Source organism: Pagrus major, chromosome 22 (genome assembly GCF_040436345.1).
Source record: "Pagrus major chromosome 22, Pma_NU_1.0".
NCBI classification, from domain to species: Eukaryota; Metazoa; Chordata; class Actinopteri; order Spariformes; family Sparidae; genus Pagrus; species Pagrus major.
Genome location: NC_133236.1, coordinates 16,810,195 through 16,825,618, shown reverse-complemented (window position 1 = coordinate 16,825,618; position 15,424 = coordinate 16,810,195). Strand labels below are relative to the sequence as shown.

Below are 15,424 nucleotides of genomic sequence, written 5' to 3'. Positions count from 1 at the left end.
CTTGCGATACGAATATCAATACACTGGCTCCAAATAACAATATTAAAGTAAAAATGTTTTAACTTGAGCAAAAGAAAGTGAGAGAGTAAAAAGGAGTTCCACAGGCTGTGTCTTTGGTCCACTTGACTTTAGTTTCTTATGTTGAATATATGACTGACCCTAATCGATTTCACATGTATGCAGACGGTACTTATATATTGTGTCTGTTAGAACAATTTCCTCAGTAAATACTTGGTTCCTTGCTTAGAGTTTGCAAACAGCATGGTTTGAAAGCCAAGTCAAACACTTAAAAATAAATGCCTACATAACCTGGCTCACTTAACTCTGGATGCATGTATAAAGAACAATTCAGGAAAAAGAAAAAACACTCCAGAAAATGTTTCTGGCAAGTTTAACCTCTTTGGGACTAAAATAAAGCAGGTTTAAATGACAAATTAATCTGATAAGTAAACACCAACTGTCTCCTGGTTCTCTGACCTCTCAGTCTGGACTGCTAGCTGCACGGCTAACTGAGCTAACTAGCAAATGGCAGTTAAGGTTAGCAGCAGTTAGCGGTTACTCTTTTTTTTTAATTCGACAGGTGGTCAGTGCTTACGTATTGCATCTTTAAGATCGGAAAATTAAATGAAATATGTTTTAGATAAAATTATATACCGAAAAACACAAAGCAGACAAAATTCAATTGTTTAAATTATTTATACAAAAAAACCATCCTGGTGTATCAGGAGCGTGACCTCTACGCTCAGAGCATCACCGTTTGAATTAATTATTTGTTCAAAATTTTAAGAAACTGTAGCCCTTGTACAAGTATATCCATGTACATACTTAATGTCACAATGTGTGCTCAAATAACAGTTGAATAAAACACATTTCATGCTGACAAACACGTTGCCGTACAAAATTACAGCAGTATAATAAAAGTACAGCAAGACTAAAAAATATTTTTGATATAAAACACCCTAGAAACACACTCTAAATAAAAAGCTACCAAAATGGCGACATCCAGTTCATGAGTGTTTTTCAACTGCGTGGGTATTTTCAATTCTGTACATTGTGAATTTAAAAAACAAACAAACAAAAACTACAAAAACAGTACATAGCACTTCAATTCAAACACATTACTCTTCACATTAAATTTGTGTTTTACTTCCCAGTTTGAAAGTAATGTATATAGGCACAGTAATTAAATTCATGAACCATGTTTGGTCAACACCATTCCTTGTTATACACAACTCCACTCCACAAGGCAACCGTTCAGCTCAGCTGTTTCACTTTCTCTCTCTTCCAGGAGTTTGTCTTTGTGGAGCCGAGAGCTGCCAAACATCAAAATGTAGCTGTCAGTTGAAACAAAGACAGATAATCGCAGCTTGTTTACTGCATCTCCTCAATTTTATCAGGCAATTAAACATCACTGCAGATTGTTCTTAAGAAACTCCCAGATTTCAGCATAAAAAAAACCCGACACCTGTAAAAACCGAAATGTCCGCGACTCTGAAGGGTCTCATTCCAAAATACTGTGTACTTTAAATTTTAAAAAGTAATTTGATGACTCTCTTCTGAATTTCAGCAAAATTCAAATCATCTAAATCCACTATTTACAGGCACAGACAAGAGCATCTTGTTGCATACTTTCCTTAAAAATGTAGAATATGTTAATGTTGTTGCTTAATAATAATGTTTATTCTTTTTTTGTTTATAGAATATTGTTGGAGCGAATATTTGTATCTAATCAAATTAAGGTTTATTTCATTTTAAAAATGAAAAGGAAGCCCTCGAACATAACTACTGTAGATACTGTAGGGCTCAGAGATAATTCCATAATGTAGTTTTTCATCTCTAGACATAAATTATGCTTCACAGTTCTCACGTCAAAACGTTTTACCAAAATCTGCAGCATGAAATCTTAAATGGGCCTTTTCCACAGAGGATATTTGGACGTGTCCATAATAAAATGATGATGGCTGGATTCAATTTAGCTGCTTCAGTCTCAGGGTACTGGTATTGTGTATGCCGACTCATTGTCACACTGTCATGGCTTAGCTGGACACAAGTCAAAATGTACGGCCACAACTAATGATTATTTTCATTCTTGACTAATCAATTTGTTTTTTGGTCTATAAAATGGTGAAAAATGTTGATCAGTGTTTCTCAAAGCGCAAGACGTCTGCCTCAAATGTTTTGTTTTGTCCACAACCAAAAGATATTTTATCAAACAGTTGGCATTTACTTTAATAGTTGACAACTAATCGATTAATCGTTGCAGATCTTTATGTTCTAATATATCATTTGGCTCAAAGGGATAAACAGGATTTAAACATTTTATCATGTTTTAAATGCTTGACTGAATTTTGCTGCATATCAAAATTATTCTGAAATAATTAAGACGAAGGTTATCATACTCTCTAAAATCTTGCAACTTTATAAGTATAATACTTTTAATAATAATATTGAGTTGGTAGTTTTACTTTTTTGCCAGGAAATACACTGAAGTACCGAGGCCCTGAAGGGCAAGTGAAGATCTTTTCTTTAAGTCTGGTGATCCATTTTCTAAGTCTGAGCTAAACTTTTCTCTCCTGTGTTCATGACTTGTTAAAGTTTTTCCAGGGGAAGATTTCTAAGTTCCTTCATTTATTTTTCCACCTGTGAAAAAAAAAAATGTTTTGGAAGAATTTTTTTTTTTCATGCTTGAAACTGAGGGAGAAAAAAAGTTTTGGTAGGAGAAATTTCTAGAGTAGATTAAGTTTTTGTTTTTGTGATACTCATTTTGACCACAAGAGGCTGACGTGCACCATAACCCCATGCCTGACACATTCTCTTTTGTCCTGCCAGTTTTTTTGTTTGTTTGTTTGTTTGTTTGTTTGTTTGCTTAAGAAACATTCTCCTGGAAAGAAAAAAAAACACTCAGTTTCATTCACGGGGAAAAAAACAACAAAAGAATTTCTCCTGAAAGAAAAAAATATATATTTTTTTTGCTTAATTAAATATTTTTTCTCCTTAAATTTCTTTTCCCCACTTGGTTTCCACACATGAAAACATTTTTTTTCTAAGTTCTCCAGAATTTCTCTTTTTTGCGTTTTCACAGATGGAGCACAGATTAAAGCTACTCTAACTGACATGTTAGAGGGCCTGTAGGATAGTAAGATACTGGGGGATTGGTAAACAACAAATTAATTTACTGATCTGAGATTATTTTTTGGGGTGCAGCTTTCTTTGAACAAAGCGTTAACTTGAGTTTAGGAGACAATTATTTCATTGTTTTATCACTTGAAACCAGGTTTTCATTTAGACAATTGTACAGCTCCTGAATATAAAGAAATGTTGTGCTTTTCTCTGTTGCATCCCAAATATGGTTTATGCTGTTAGGATGACTTTATCTCAACATAAAAGTTGCACCTACAGCAGTTCTGCATATCAGGTATCTTATTTTGGAGTGAAACTCTTCAACGATGTGTGATGAATCAGTAAATGTATATAATAATGTCAAGTTAGCACCATCAGTGCAGCAAAAGGCATTCGATTTGTGGAGGATCATTCTGGTTCCATTCATTGCTGGAAGTAGACGACTTCATGGTGTCATTTAGCTCTGTAATAAAATCCATTAGCCAAAGGGGGCTAGCGGGGTGCGGCGAAGAGGTCTGAGGATCTAAAAAAAGGTGACGGCATCCTTTATTTCTTCAGACACTGGTACATCAGTGCTCGTGGATTCAGCATGTAGCGCTCAGAGTTGAGTAGCTTGTTGAGATACTGTGGCATCGGAGGCCGAGGCGCCACGTAGGATACACCGGGACTGACGGCCATCACCTCCGCGATCTTCTGCTTCATCTCCCTTATCTCCCGGTCCTGCTTCATCACTTTATCTGTCAGACAGACGAAAGCACTATGAGAGGGTGGATGCAGTGGGATGTAGCAATCCAGAATATTTTAAAGGGGCTCTATGTAACAATTTGTAGCATTTTACATGTATTAATCACTTTTTTATTGGCCATGTTAGCGGATTGTAACATGACGTGAAAAATTAGACCTTCCTCGTCGCTGAGTTGCCTGAACAAGCCTGTGGACAATTTGTTTAGGTCATTTAATGCTGCTAGACTGTGTGAAACAAGAAGAAGGAGCCACAACAGACAGAACTGATTAAACACTGTCTGATGTATGCAGCAGATGTTTGTGAACACACTGTCTGTTTCAGCTGTTTGCATTATTTATCTAGAATCTGCAACATGCCCAATCACACAATTTTGAGAGTTTTTGTGTGAGGAGAAACTTTGCAACAAAGCAAAAAGTGTGTGCCTTACCTGACACCGATTTATTGACGGTAAACAGGGCAAATTTTACATATATAGTAAACATTAACTACTAAGGGCAACTTCTTTGTCGCCTGTTGAAAATAATCCAATTTTGTGAGTTGTTAAGTTATGAGAAGCATGAAACACTGTCTATGACATATCCTTAAAAAATTGGGCCTTCTTATAAATTCAGCATATGTTAGACATTAAGTTATTTCATTCTTTGTATAAAAAACATTGTGTTCATTTGTCCCAGTGATGTATTTGTTTATTTGCAACTAGAGTGGGAGAGTGAGATCCAATTGCATGTGACTGCCAAGCTTAATATATATTTCTATGCCTCAAGATAAAGGAGTGGAGCCACAATATACCGTTTTATGGCCACACAGTGTTGCTATTGGATGCAGATTTCCAACAAAAACTCAGCACTTGTTTGTTGGTTCACGGTCTACTTCTTGTCAAAATAACACACAATCACACACTGTAACTCTTCTACTGGAGACAGTCAGTTGTAAATGAAAGAAATTACAATGCACAAAGAAAAAGAGTGAGAACCTTGAGCGATTTCCAGCTGTCTGCGGGCGTCTCCCAGAGCCGAGAACAGGTCGAGTTTGATGCGAGTCTCTGCGCTCAGGTTGTACTCCAGATGTTGAGCCTTCTCCTGCATGGCTGACAGAGTGGACAGCAGCATGTCTGTCTCTTTTTCCACACAGCGGTACTTTCCCAAATCCTGAGTCCAAAGAACACATTAAACAGTAAGTGCGAAGTTCCGTGTGATGCACACCTGAGGGAGTCGGTGCTTTGGTTTCCGAAGTATTTTCACCTTTTTAAAGTTTAATAGTCAGCAATGTTTCTTGTTTCTTCTTGTTTAGGTTTGTTCACTTCGGGAACCAATGCACCACAGAGGGAACAATCACCTCACACTGATGATGAACTTGCCAGCCATTCAAAAAACACGAAAGCTGCACATTATTACAGAGACACTCTGAGGGATGATTCTTTCTGTGTTCCCTTTGAACAGTTTCTCACATTTCGAGGGAGGTGACTTGTGCTCTTTTATTAAAGCAGTGCAATGTTTTTATGAAAGACCTGGCTTCTGTTTGAGCATGCTTCATGGAGAGTATGTCACTAAAATGAAATACCACACAGTACAACACCCATACGATACGACTACATACTGATATGATGACAAAGTGCAACATGTTGACAGCAGGCCAAAATAAAATTAAAAAAATACTAAATGTTCGCGATTAAAATAATTCATTTTTCCAATAATTTTACAAACACAGAGAACTAAAGACATTAAAAAAAAAAACTCAAACAGCAAAAAGAGTACATGACAACCAAGTACCGCACCACTTGAGACTCACAAACACTTAAACTCACAGGTTCATTCCCAAATAGTGTAAAAAAACAGATACCTCAACATCACTCTCTAGATCTACCACACGACTCTCTTTCACTTGATACTCCAGCTGTAGTTGTTTGTACTCTGTCTCTAGATCTTTAACTCTTTTCCTTAACATTTGGGTTTCACAGTGTTCCTGCCTGGTGTAGGAGATGAAGAAAATATCAGTTTTGAGCTGTGACAGAGGGCTTTCATTGGATATGAAGAACCAGTTCACACAGAAAGAAACATGACATTTTTACATTCGTCTTGGGTTTCTTTATATTCCACACATCTAATGAAGATGGTTGAATACAATGCAAGAAAATATATTAATCTGTAAAAAAAATCATTTGTGTATAAAAGGAATAGTTCAACATTTTACGAGATACTGTCATTCACTTTCTTGCCAAAACATATATGAAAGGACCGATACCACTGTCATATCTGTATTTTAAGTTGCAGTTAGCTTAGCACAAACACTGGAAACAGAGGGGAACAGCTAGCCTGGTTCGGTACAAAGAAAACCATATCCACTTATTTACACCTCTAAAGCTCACTGATTAACTTTAATTTTATTGATATACTGTTTGTTTAAAAGCACACAAAATCAAACGTGTATAAACAAAAATCGGTTGTTTTGTCCTGGACTGTTTCTTGGCTGTTCACAGTGACTTAAATATATATTTTAATAAATATGCGAAATACTCCCACACATATCCCCTGGGAAAACACTAGAGATGCCAGGATTAATCAAGTAGTTGTCAAGTATTAAATTAATTGCCAACCATTTTGAAAATAGATTAATAGGTTTAAGTAAGTCAAAATTCCAGCTTTTTAAATGAGAATATTTTCTGGTGTCTTTACTCCTCTACGACAGTAAACTGAATATTTTTGGGTTGTGGACAAAACAAGACATTTGAGGACATCATCTTGGGCTTCGGGAAACACACATTTTTTTTCACAATTTTCTGACACTGATAAAAGAAAATAATTGACAGATTAATCAACAAGGAAGATAATCATTAGTTACAGCCCAAGGAACCACAAATGGTGTTTTGTAGTATAACGTGTAGGCAGAGGTGGCAAAAGTACACACATTCATTATCCAAGTAGAAGTACAGATACTTAAACTTCTAAAAGTAGAAGTACTGATTCAACTTCTTTACTCAAGTAAAAGTAAGACAGTGCAGGATCTGAAATGTACTCAAAGTATAGAAGTAAAAAGTTTCCCTCTTAAGGACATTTCTACCTGCCATTTCTGTGCAAAGCTAACTGAGCTTCACTTCATATTAATATAATTCAAAGACTATTAAACTTAAACGTAGAATCAGTACGACTTGTCTGAGCTGTTTGTAAACACACCACAGAGATAGTTGATTCCCAGGATGTCAAATACCAACATTTTGGGTTGGTAAAGCATCCCGAGCACAGTATAAAATTGAGAAAATAAGGCAGAGGACTGCAGGGTCACTGACTTGCGCTGAACGAGCCATCTAACTTCCAGTTTAGCGCCCGGCTAACTTAAATAGAGATGAAATAATTTAATCTTGCGGCTATTCTAGGCTTTCCAAATTTTATTGGATCAAATTCTGACAGTGAAACAAATCATTTTGCGGGGGTTGTGATGCTCAAATAAATGGATCCATTGTTTTTACAGCTGCTTTCACAATGTAAGCTTATGGCAAAAAGTCAGGCATCATGTGACGATGTAATTGCACAGTTTGGCCTCTACGAAAATTGGCTTCAAAGCCTGTTGCTCTTCCTGGGGACTTGATTCAAGTCTTACTCTCTGTCTGTTTCTCTCTTCTTACGTCTTTTAAGTTGTGTTGTCTTGCTACATCTGCCATGCATGATATTGTGATGTTGGGAAGACACCATGCAATAATGCAAAAATACAAATAATTGATAATTCCCCTCAAATGCATTAAAACTAAAGTAATGAGTTTTGTAAAAATGTAAGGAGTAGAAAGTACAGATATTTGTGTTCAAATGCACAGAGGTAAAGTAAAAATGTTGTCAGAAAAATAAATACAGATACAGATAAATAAATAAAATAAATACAGATATCTGTACTACGTTACTTCCCAACGCTACATGTAGGCAGCTTTTCTGACCATCAGAGAGCAGAGATTTCCGGTCTTTATGTGAAGCTAAGTTAATCAGCTGCTGGCTCCAGATTTGTACTGAACACAGACATGACAGTGGTATCGATCTCCTCAACCAAACTCTCAAACTAATAATCATAATTCAAACAATTTCTTCAAATGTTTGGGATACGCTCATGACAGCATTTAATTATAATCAGTAGCAAACACCTGCAGATCCAGCTTTACTTTCCAGGCAGAAATTATTTTACCTGTTTGTTAGGCTCCGTGCTGTGCTGGCTGCTTCCTCCAGTTTCTGGGCCTGAAGCTCAGCCAACTGTCTCTCGGCAGAGAGTCTGGCCTCCGTCTCTGCTCTGGTCTTCTTCTCCAGCATCGCGCTGCTCTGTTTGTCCCTCTGCTTGGTTTTAGTTAGACACAGAATCCTGAAGGAAAAGCATTAAACTCACTTTAAGTAATGGCAAACATGAGGCTGTAAATAAGTGGGTCACTGCCTCAAAAACAGACAGGAGATGTTTTAGTTGTCACTGGGGAACACCTTGCTTTAAAAAAACTGGAGCATGTCTTATCAAAACTATGCATAACATGTTCATCTCAAACAAGATTAGAAGCCTCTGGCAGGTGGATGTGGATTTGATGTGGAAATGTGTTCAGAGAGTTCATCTGTGACTGGAAGGATTGAGTAAATGTGCTTTGAGTACTAATCTGTTTTTCCAGATAAAACTGTGTGGTCACATTTTTACTACTAAGTAAAACACAATACATGTTTTTATAGTCTTCCTTTTTCAGTGTAAATAAATAGCTGTTTTAAATCTCAGTTTTTCAACCCATCTTAACTTTATTGTTCCTTTGTCTCCCTTTACTTTTCACACACACACACAGACAAACACACATCTCAAAAAGGAACAGATGTCATCAGTTCAGTCGACCAGAACACAGCCATAAACATGAACCCTATAGAAACATGTGGGAACTCATCGTCTTCGATTGTGATTCTTTGTCTTCTAATTGGCAAGGCATGATTACTAGGTGAAATCAGAAATTTTAATTTTGTCATGTGTAGCGACCTGTCTTCACAGTTTCCACAGCAGATTCTGCGTTTCTACCTCTTACAGAAAACAAATCTGTGGAGCTTTTCCTTAACATACTAAAAATAGTTGTTAGTCATTAATGGGTTAAGCTTCCGAAGTATCATGATCAAACTCCAATTCAGGCTCATCACACAGGTCAGATTGTGTTATAGTAGCCCACAAACAATTTGAATGAGAAATAAAAATCAAATATTCTCATGAATTTAAGATCTAATGCTGTAAAAGATTTAGTTCAAGTACTTATCATTCATTTATGGATGAGAATTATGGATGAGAATTGCGAGCCACAATCCCGCAACATGAAATATGACTTCATATGATATTAATTATGGCCCAGCTTAAAAATAGATCCATCAGATCTTTTGAGGATTAAAACATCTGCCCAAAAAAACAGTTTTACTTTCACAGACAACATCAGTTCTCGCAGCATTTCTGCTTGGACTCACTTTTTTATTTATAGACTTATGTAATATGTAAAACAGCCCACAGAGGGAGCCAAAGACAAGATCTCAGCAGTGGTTCTGGTGGGTGACTCACTTGCTCTGGAGCAGCATGTTGGACTGTCTGAGCAGGGAAACCTCTGGTCTCAGGCTCCTCTCGCTGTTGGTCAAGTTGCAGATGTGGCTCCGCAGCTCCTGCTCACCCTGCCGGCTTGTCTGCAGCTCGCCCTTCAGCCGCCTCAGCTCCTGCTCCAGCCTGAAAATTAAAGCAAAAGACAGAGATATTTAGCTCTGGTTTCATCTTCACGTGCCCTACTTTCAAGCTGAACGGAAGCAATTTCAAGAGTGCCATACTTGGTCATCTGTTCAGCGTGGTAATTCTGAGCTGCTGTGGCACTCTTGTCTGTTACATCCCGGTTTGGGCTGACTGTCTTCGAGCTGGATCTCTGTTTCTTCTCAGTCCTCCCTGCAGGCGGTGAAGGAGTGTTCGTGCTGCCTCTGCGGGCTTTCGGCGAGGAGCTTTTAGCCGTCCGTGTGGCTTTGCCTCCTTGCTCATCTTGAGGTAGATTTTCCGGGGTCATAGAGGATTCTGGTCCTCCCGCCCCACAGTGGAGCAGATCTCTGGACTCACCGGGTTTGGATGATGACGTCCGCCGGTTTGATTCAGCTGACCTCACCTCGTGGGTTCCTTTCTCCGTTGCTCTGTCCTCGCTACGGATCTGGAGGCAGTCCACTGTGTGTCCCTCATCGTGGGCCACTACAGCACCATTCTGACACTGATACTGAGTCGACTCAGGCTTTATCTTCCATTTTGAGCCTGTGAGTACAGACAAAAAACAAAAAAGGATACTATCATTGCTCTATTAGGGTCTTAATTCTGTATCTGGCATATGAAGAGTGAAAATATTATTTACGTTTTTTTTGTAGAGCTGCAACAATTAAGGCTTGTTTATGCTCTTCATGTACAAAAATATATACATCAGTTTCAATCTATATAACAATCACTGCCCACATACATTTCATTTTTCAAGCAAAAATCTCAAACGTTGTTGGCTCCAGCTTCTTAAATGTGAGGAGTTGCTGCTTTTTTTTTTTTTTGCCAATTATGATAGTAAATTAAGAGTCGTTGGAGTTTTGGACTATTGGTTGGGCAAAAGAAGCAATTTGAAGACATCACAAATAAACGATTAATTGTTTAAAAAGTAATATAATTGGCTCATTAATCAACAATGAAAATAATTGTTAGTCGCAATTGTTAATCTAATGGAAAATTGAGAGAGGATTGTCCTGGAAATATGTAACAATGGATTTGGGAAATTTTACTAAACAGACTGGGAGTAAGTTGTGTATAGACAAAAAAAACAAAAAAAATAATTTGAAAATGGTTTAGACACACATTGTTTTTTTCCCTGCAGTCAAAAGGATTGTTCCTAACTTTACCTACGCAGGATTGACTCATCTTTACTCCTTCCCTAACTGACCTTCTCTGGTATTAATACCAGAAAAAAGCATCAAAAAGTATTAAAATGAAAGTGCAGCCGTCCGCTTATCACAAACCACAAATTAACATCACCAAGCAGACACAAAAAATTGTGTTCTCTGAGAAATATTTGCTGCCATGCGAGTTCTGTCACCATTTCCACTTGGATGAAAAATAAGGGATGTTATTGAATTGTGTGATAAAAGCATGACTCATTAACTGAAGAATTTGTGAATTAACTTCAATTAGATTGAAGTGTAGAAAATCTAGAGGATTTCACTGATACACATTATTAAGTGTATGATAATCTTTTGCATTTATAATCGACGTTCTTAACACCCAGTTTCTGGCAAACCTTTCCCATTGTTCATTTGGACTAAACAGCAGAGCACTGAGTGGTTACTTTGAGTGATGATCACACAAACACAAGAGCAGCGCCTGCAGAAACTCAACCCTCTGATCTCATGGATCAAACAAACTTAAATTAGAATCATCCTGCAGATTGTAAAAATGGCAGAAACAAGTGTGTATAAATGGAAGTGGTGCAGAAGACTCACTGCTGCTGCCATCTGTGCCAGTCTTGGGGTAAACCTGCAGGCCTGGAGGGAGTGAGTGCTGCAGGAGGTGCATGTGGAAGTCGTTCTCACTCTGCACTGCTTTCTGTATGCGCAACTTAAAGATGTTGGTGAAGTAGCAGGTGGCATAAAACCCCAGATACACTACAGGATATCCGATGCTGAATGAGAACACGAAGGGGAAAAGACACAGTTAGAATATGTGATATAAACACATCCTGGCTAACAGATTTGTATTATTAATCATTACATTATTTATATATTTTCATAGGGATGCGTGATATGGATATTATTCAGCTGATACAGATAACCGATAATTACCCTCTTCTTATGGCCGATACCAATAAGATAAAGGATAATTACACATTTTTGTAATTTAAAGGAGGTTTCTACACTCTAGTTTATGCAAACCTGAAGGTAAGACAGGCCAAGATGTGATGAGGTGCGTGCAGTTATCTTGTATATTTATAAAGGGTGCTGCGGTTGCTACTCAGCTCATCTTTAACGTGCACTGTCAATGCTTTTAATTTCAGTAAGAAATAGCCACCTAAATAAAGGCTTTTTAACCTTTCTGCCAGAAGAGTGTGTTGGATTTGTCTCTTTTTTGAAAAGAAAAACAACTATTTGTTGTGTAAAAACCCTTGGAACACTTGCAGAACATTTATTGCGTTCTGCACTTCTTCTCTGTGTTTATCAGCGGATTGTAAACCATCTGTGAAAGTACACACTGTCTCCTACTTTTCCAGAGTGTAGATGATGTGCTGGTTGAGTGAAATGAAATAAAAAGCAATTTGGCCCCATATTATCATCTCTAATTATCGGCTATAATTTCACTGATACCAATAAATATATACAGTTCATAATATCCCAATATATATTGTGCACCAATACATTTTTACTTCATCAGGTCATCACCTAGTAGCATAAAAGTGAACTGACTGCAGGAAACTATGATGAAAAACATTAAGTCCACTTCATTATATCAAACAGGAGATTAATACAAGTTTAATTCTAAATCAGCGCAATTCATTTTATGTCAGACATCAACATTCTTAAAATCCAATGGTCTTAATTTGTATCAAATCAATGTACCAGTGTGCAGCAAAAAGATGAGACAGGTTGGCATGAGAGGTTTTAAGGTCTTTGAGTCGCAGTGACGCCTCTGTGTACACGAGCAGAATCCACAGGGATACCGTTGATATACAGATGCCTTTTTCTGAGGAAAGAAAGAAAGAATACTCAAAATTCAATTTAGAAAAGGACCGCTTTCATTACGCATCTTAAAAGGTATAAGTTCACCCAAAAATGAAAAAACAGTCGATATCTACACACCCTCACAACAAAGGAAAGTCAAGTGAAGTTTGTAGTCCACAAAACATTTCTGGAACTGATGTAGATGGGGACTTGTTTTAAAACGAAAAGTACAACAGAAAACAAAACAAAACACAAAAGGCTCCATACAGCTTGTCCAACATTAAAAAGATGTTATTTAAACCCTTTTTAAAGCCAAAATCTTCACTGTAGCTGCTAAGCTAACAGTGTTAGCACACGCCCCGTCTGAAGTGGGTGCATGGGCTCAACTGTGCAACACGGGTTTAAATCAATATAATAAACAAATATGTTTTAAAATCTTAAAACCAATTTTGGGATCTCTGGACTTCTGAAGACTTGGATTATACCAGACGAGCTGTTTTGAGGCGTTTTATGTGCTTCAGTTTTTTAGGAGAACACTGTTTTGCTGTGAAGCTCCAGAAATGTTTTGTGGAGTACGAGACTTAACCCGACTTTCCATTGGCATGAGAGTGAGAGGATGATGACTGAATTCTCATTTTTGGGGCAAACTTATCATTTGATATTTATGAGAAGAACAGAGTTTGGCATATTTTATCACACATGTGGGCAAAAACAAACAATAATCCACATACTCACCTGTGTGCCATATGTAATTGAATAACACATAGGTGCTAGCCACAAAAAACAGCCAGTGCAAAGGAACAAAAATTAAACAAAAGATGTCCAGAGTGAAGGCAGCACAGACAAAAACAACACAGATAACCTGCAAACAAAGAAAACATTAATGTCAGTAAAGATACACTGGATTCACTCTGGGATAATAATCATCTGGGCCGCTTCACACGAGATGAAATCACACAGTAGGGGTTCTCACCAGCCCATGGCAGTGGAAAGTGGTGTAAACGCTCCCAAAGAAGAGCCAGCATGGCCACAGATACTCCAGTCTGAATTCGAGGATGAAATCTGCCAGCAGCACCAGCGTCCACATCATCATAAACTTCAGGACGGTGTACGCACTGCACAAAGACAGAAGAATAGTAGAAAATCCATCACTGTTTATATATCAATAGACATCAGTGAGGGGGTGTGTTCAGTTCGGACAAAGATTTCTGCTCTTGGCTCTGATTCTGGTAAATAAAGACATTCTAGATACAATGAAGCCTGTTAAGCCAAGGCGTTAAGCAGAAGCAAATACAGAACTAGAAACCGGATACACGTCTCCAAACCTATAATTGAGCAGCTGCGTCTTACAAATGCAGTCCGATCTTTTAAGTAGAGGTGCTGAAGAACAATGACTGTTCCCTCATTCATTTTATTAGGCAACCACGAGCCAAACAGGGGCTGTGGTTTGCTCCTTTGTTCTGCTCATCCATAGGCTGCTATCACATCACCCCTTCTTTGTTTGGTAACCATGGCAATATTTCATCTGGAGGAGAGAGGGAGCACCACAGCATCCTACTGCACGTAGCCCAAATCTCCCTTTTTAATGTTACTTATATAAAGTGTATTTGTATTTTTTTTTACAACAGATAGTAAACGTGCAAGTTATTCCACAACAACAAAAAGCAATAATTTCACTATAAGAGTGCGATGGGACAGAAAGGGGATGACAACAGCATCTTGGATTCTTTATATAAGTTCATATTTGCCTCATAATTTTAGCGAGAGTGTGTTTTTAATTTGCTTCACTAGCATTTTAAATAAATCTGCCAAATATTAAACAAAAATGCATTGTTAAGATTTATGAGTACAGAGACAGAGAGAGAGAGGAAGGAAGGACAACAGCAAGTCTACCTTGCAATATTACCAACAGAGTGTATTTTTGTTTATATTACAGGTCTTTTTTTAATTTTATTTCATTAGCATAGCTGACACATGTGCAAGTTACTTTAAATAATGGGCAGTGACTGCCTAGCTAATTCATGAGGACAATGTTTGTGGTTTTAAAATCCAAGATATTAAACTGTGTTAATTCCCCGTCTCATGTGAAACAATGCACAATTAAAACAAGTGGTTTCTTTTCTGCTGAGGCAACATTTTCTTGTCTGGACTCTGTCTAGACGCTTTCAAATTATGATTTTATGTGCAGGACGAGCTGTTTCACGTCGGTCTATTGGGGGAACACAGTCAATATCAACACGTAACACCAGAATAACGCGTTAAACGAGGGTGTCACTTGGTGTAAAAGCAGATGTAAGAGCCTGGGGAGAAGCAGGCCGACGTTAACTTGCACAGCTGCTCATTTCTGTCTTTCTGTAAACAAATGTCGGCTGAAGTAACTCGCACATCATGTCTACGTGCCCGTCCCCGCAGCTCAGCCGCTACTGGACCGCATTATAGCTCCGGACCGGTTCGCCGTTTAAACGCGAGACACGGGTGAAGTGACGGAGATGTGAGGCAGACAGGTGACGACGGCTGAAATTCACACAAAGACGGACACCACAACAAAAGCAGCCTCCGCCAGGCGACGCGGCTCTCGCGGGCGCTAGCTACCTTTCAGACAGCTTCTCCGTTATCTTCAGTTTCTTCATTTTCCGTAGCCTGTTCGCGTCCACATAGCGTTTCTTCATCTTATGGCTTCTGCTCCCTCCGTGCTGTTTGAATTCACACCGCGGCAGCAGCAGCGGCGGAGAAAAAGAAAAACAGAGCAGAAATAAAGGCAGAAGATCGCTCCTGGTGGAGGAGGATGTTCACTTCAACCTGTGATGATGTCTGGGAAGAAATGCAAGGCGGCCGTCGGCTCTGCGCATGCGCAGTGGGTGTTGTACCT

General features: G+C 38.2%; 1 protein-coding gene across 1 annotated transcript; it reads right to left on the bottom strand.

Annotated features, from left to right (window-relative positions):
• Window positions 1–3,306: 3,306 nt before the first annotated feature.
• Window positions 3,307–15,318, bottom strand: LOC141018092 (macoilin). The gene is made up of 11 exons (XM_073492976.1): window positions 15,148–15,318; window positions 13,529–13,670; window positions 13,291–13,417; window positions 12,454–12,577; window positions 11,344–11,522; window positions 9,661–10,123; window positions 9,404–9,562; window positions 8,030–8,200; window positions 5,705–5,831; window positions 4,839–5,013; window positions 3,307–3,857 (listed from the first exon to the last, which is right to left on the bottom strand). The coding sequence occupies exons 1-11, from the start codon at window positions 15,222–15,224 to the stop codon at window positions 3,667–3,669; spliced, it is 1,935 nt and encodes a 644-aa protein (XP_073349077.1). The 5' UTR covers window positions 15,225–15,318; the 3' UTR covers window positions 3,307–3,666.
• Between the last annotated feature and the right edge of the window lie 106 nt (window positions 15,319–15,424).

Excerpts from the sequence above, each read along its gene's own strand:
- LOC141018092 (XM_073492976.1), bottom strand. The coding sequence starts at position 15,224 with ATGAAGAAACGCTATGTGGACGCGAACAGGCTACGGAAAATGAAGAAA. Across the intron at positions 9,563-9,660 it reads CACGCTGAACAGATGACCAA|GCTGGAGCAGGAGCTGAGGC; the intron begins GTATGGCACTCT and ends TTTAATTTTCAG. Across the intron at positions 8,201-9,403 it reads AACATGCTGCTCCAGAGCAA|GATTCTGTGTCTAACTAAAA; the intron begins GTGAGTCACCCA and ends CTTTTCCTTCAG.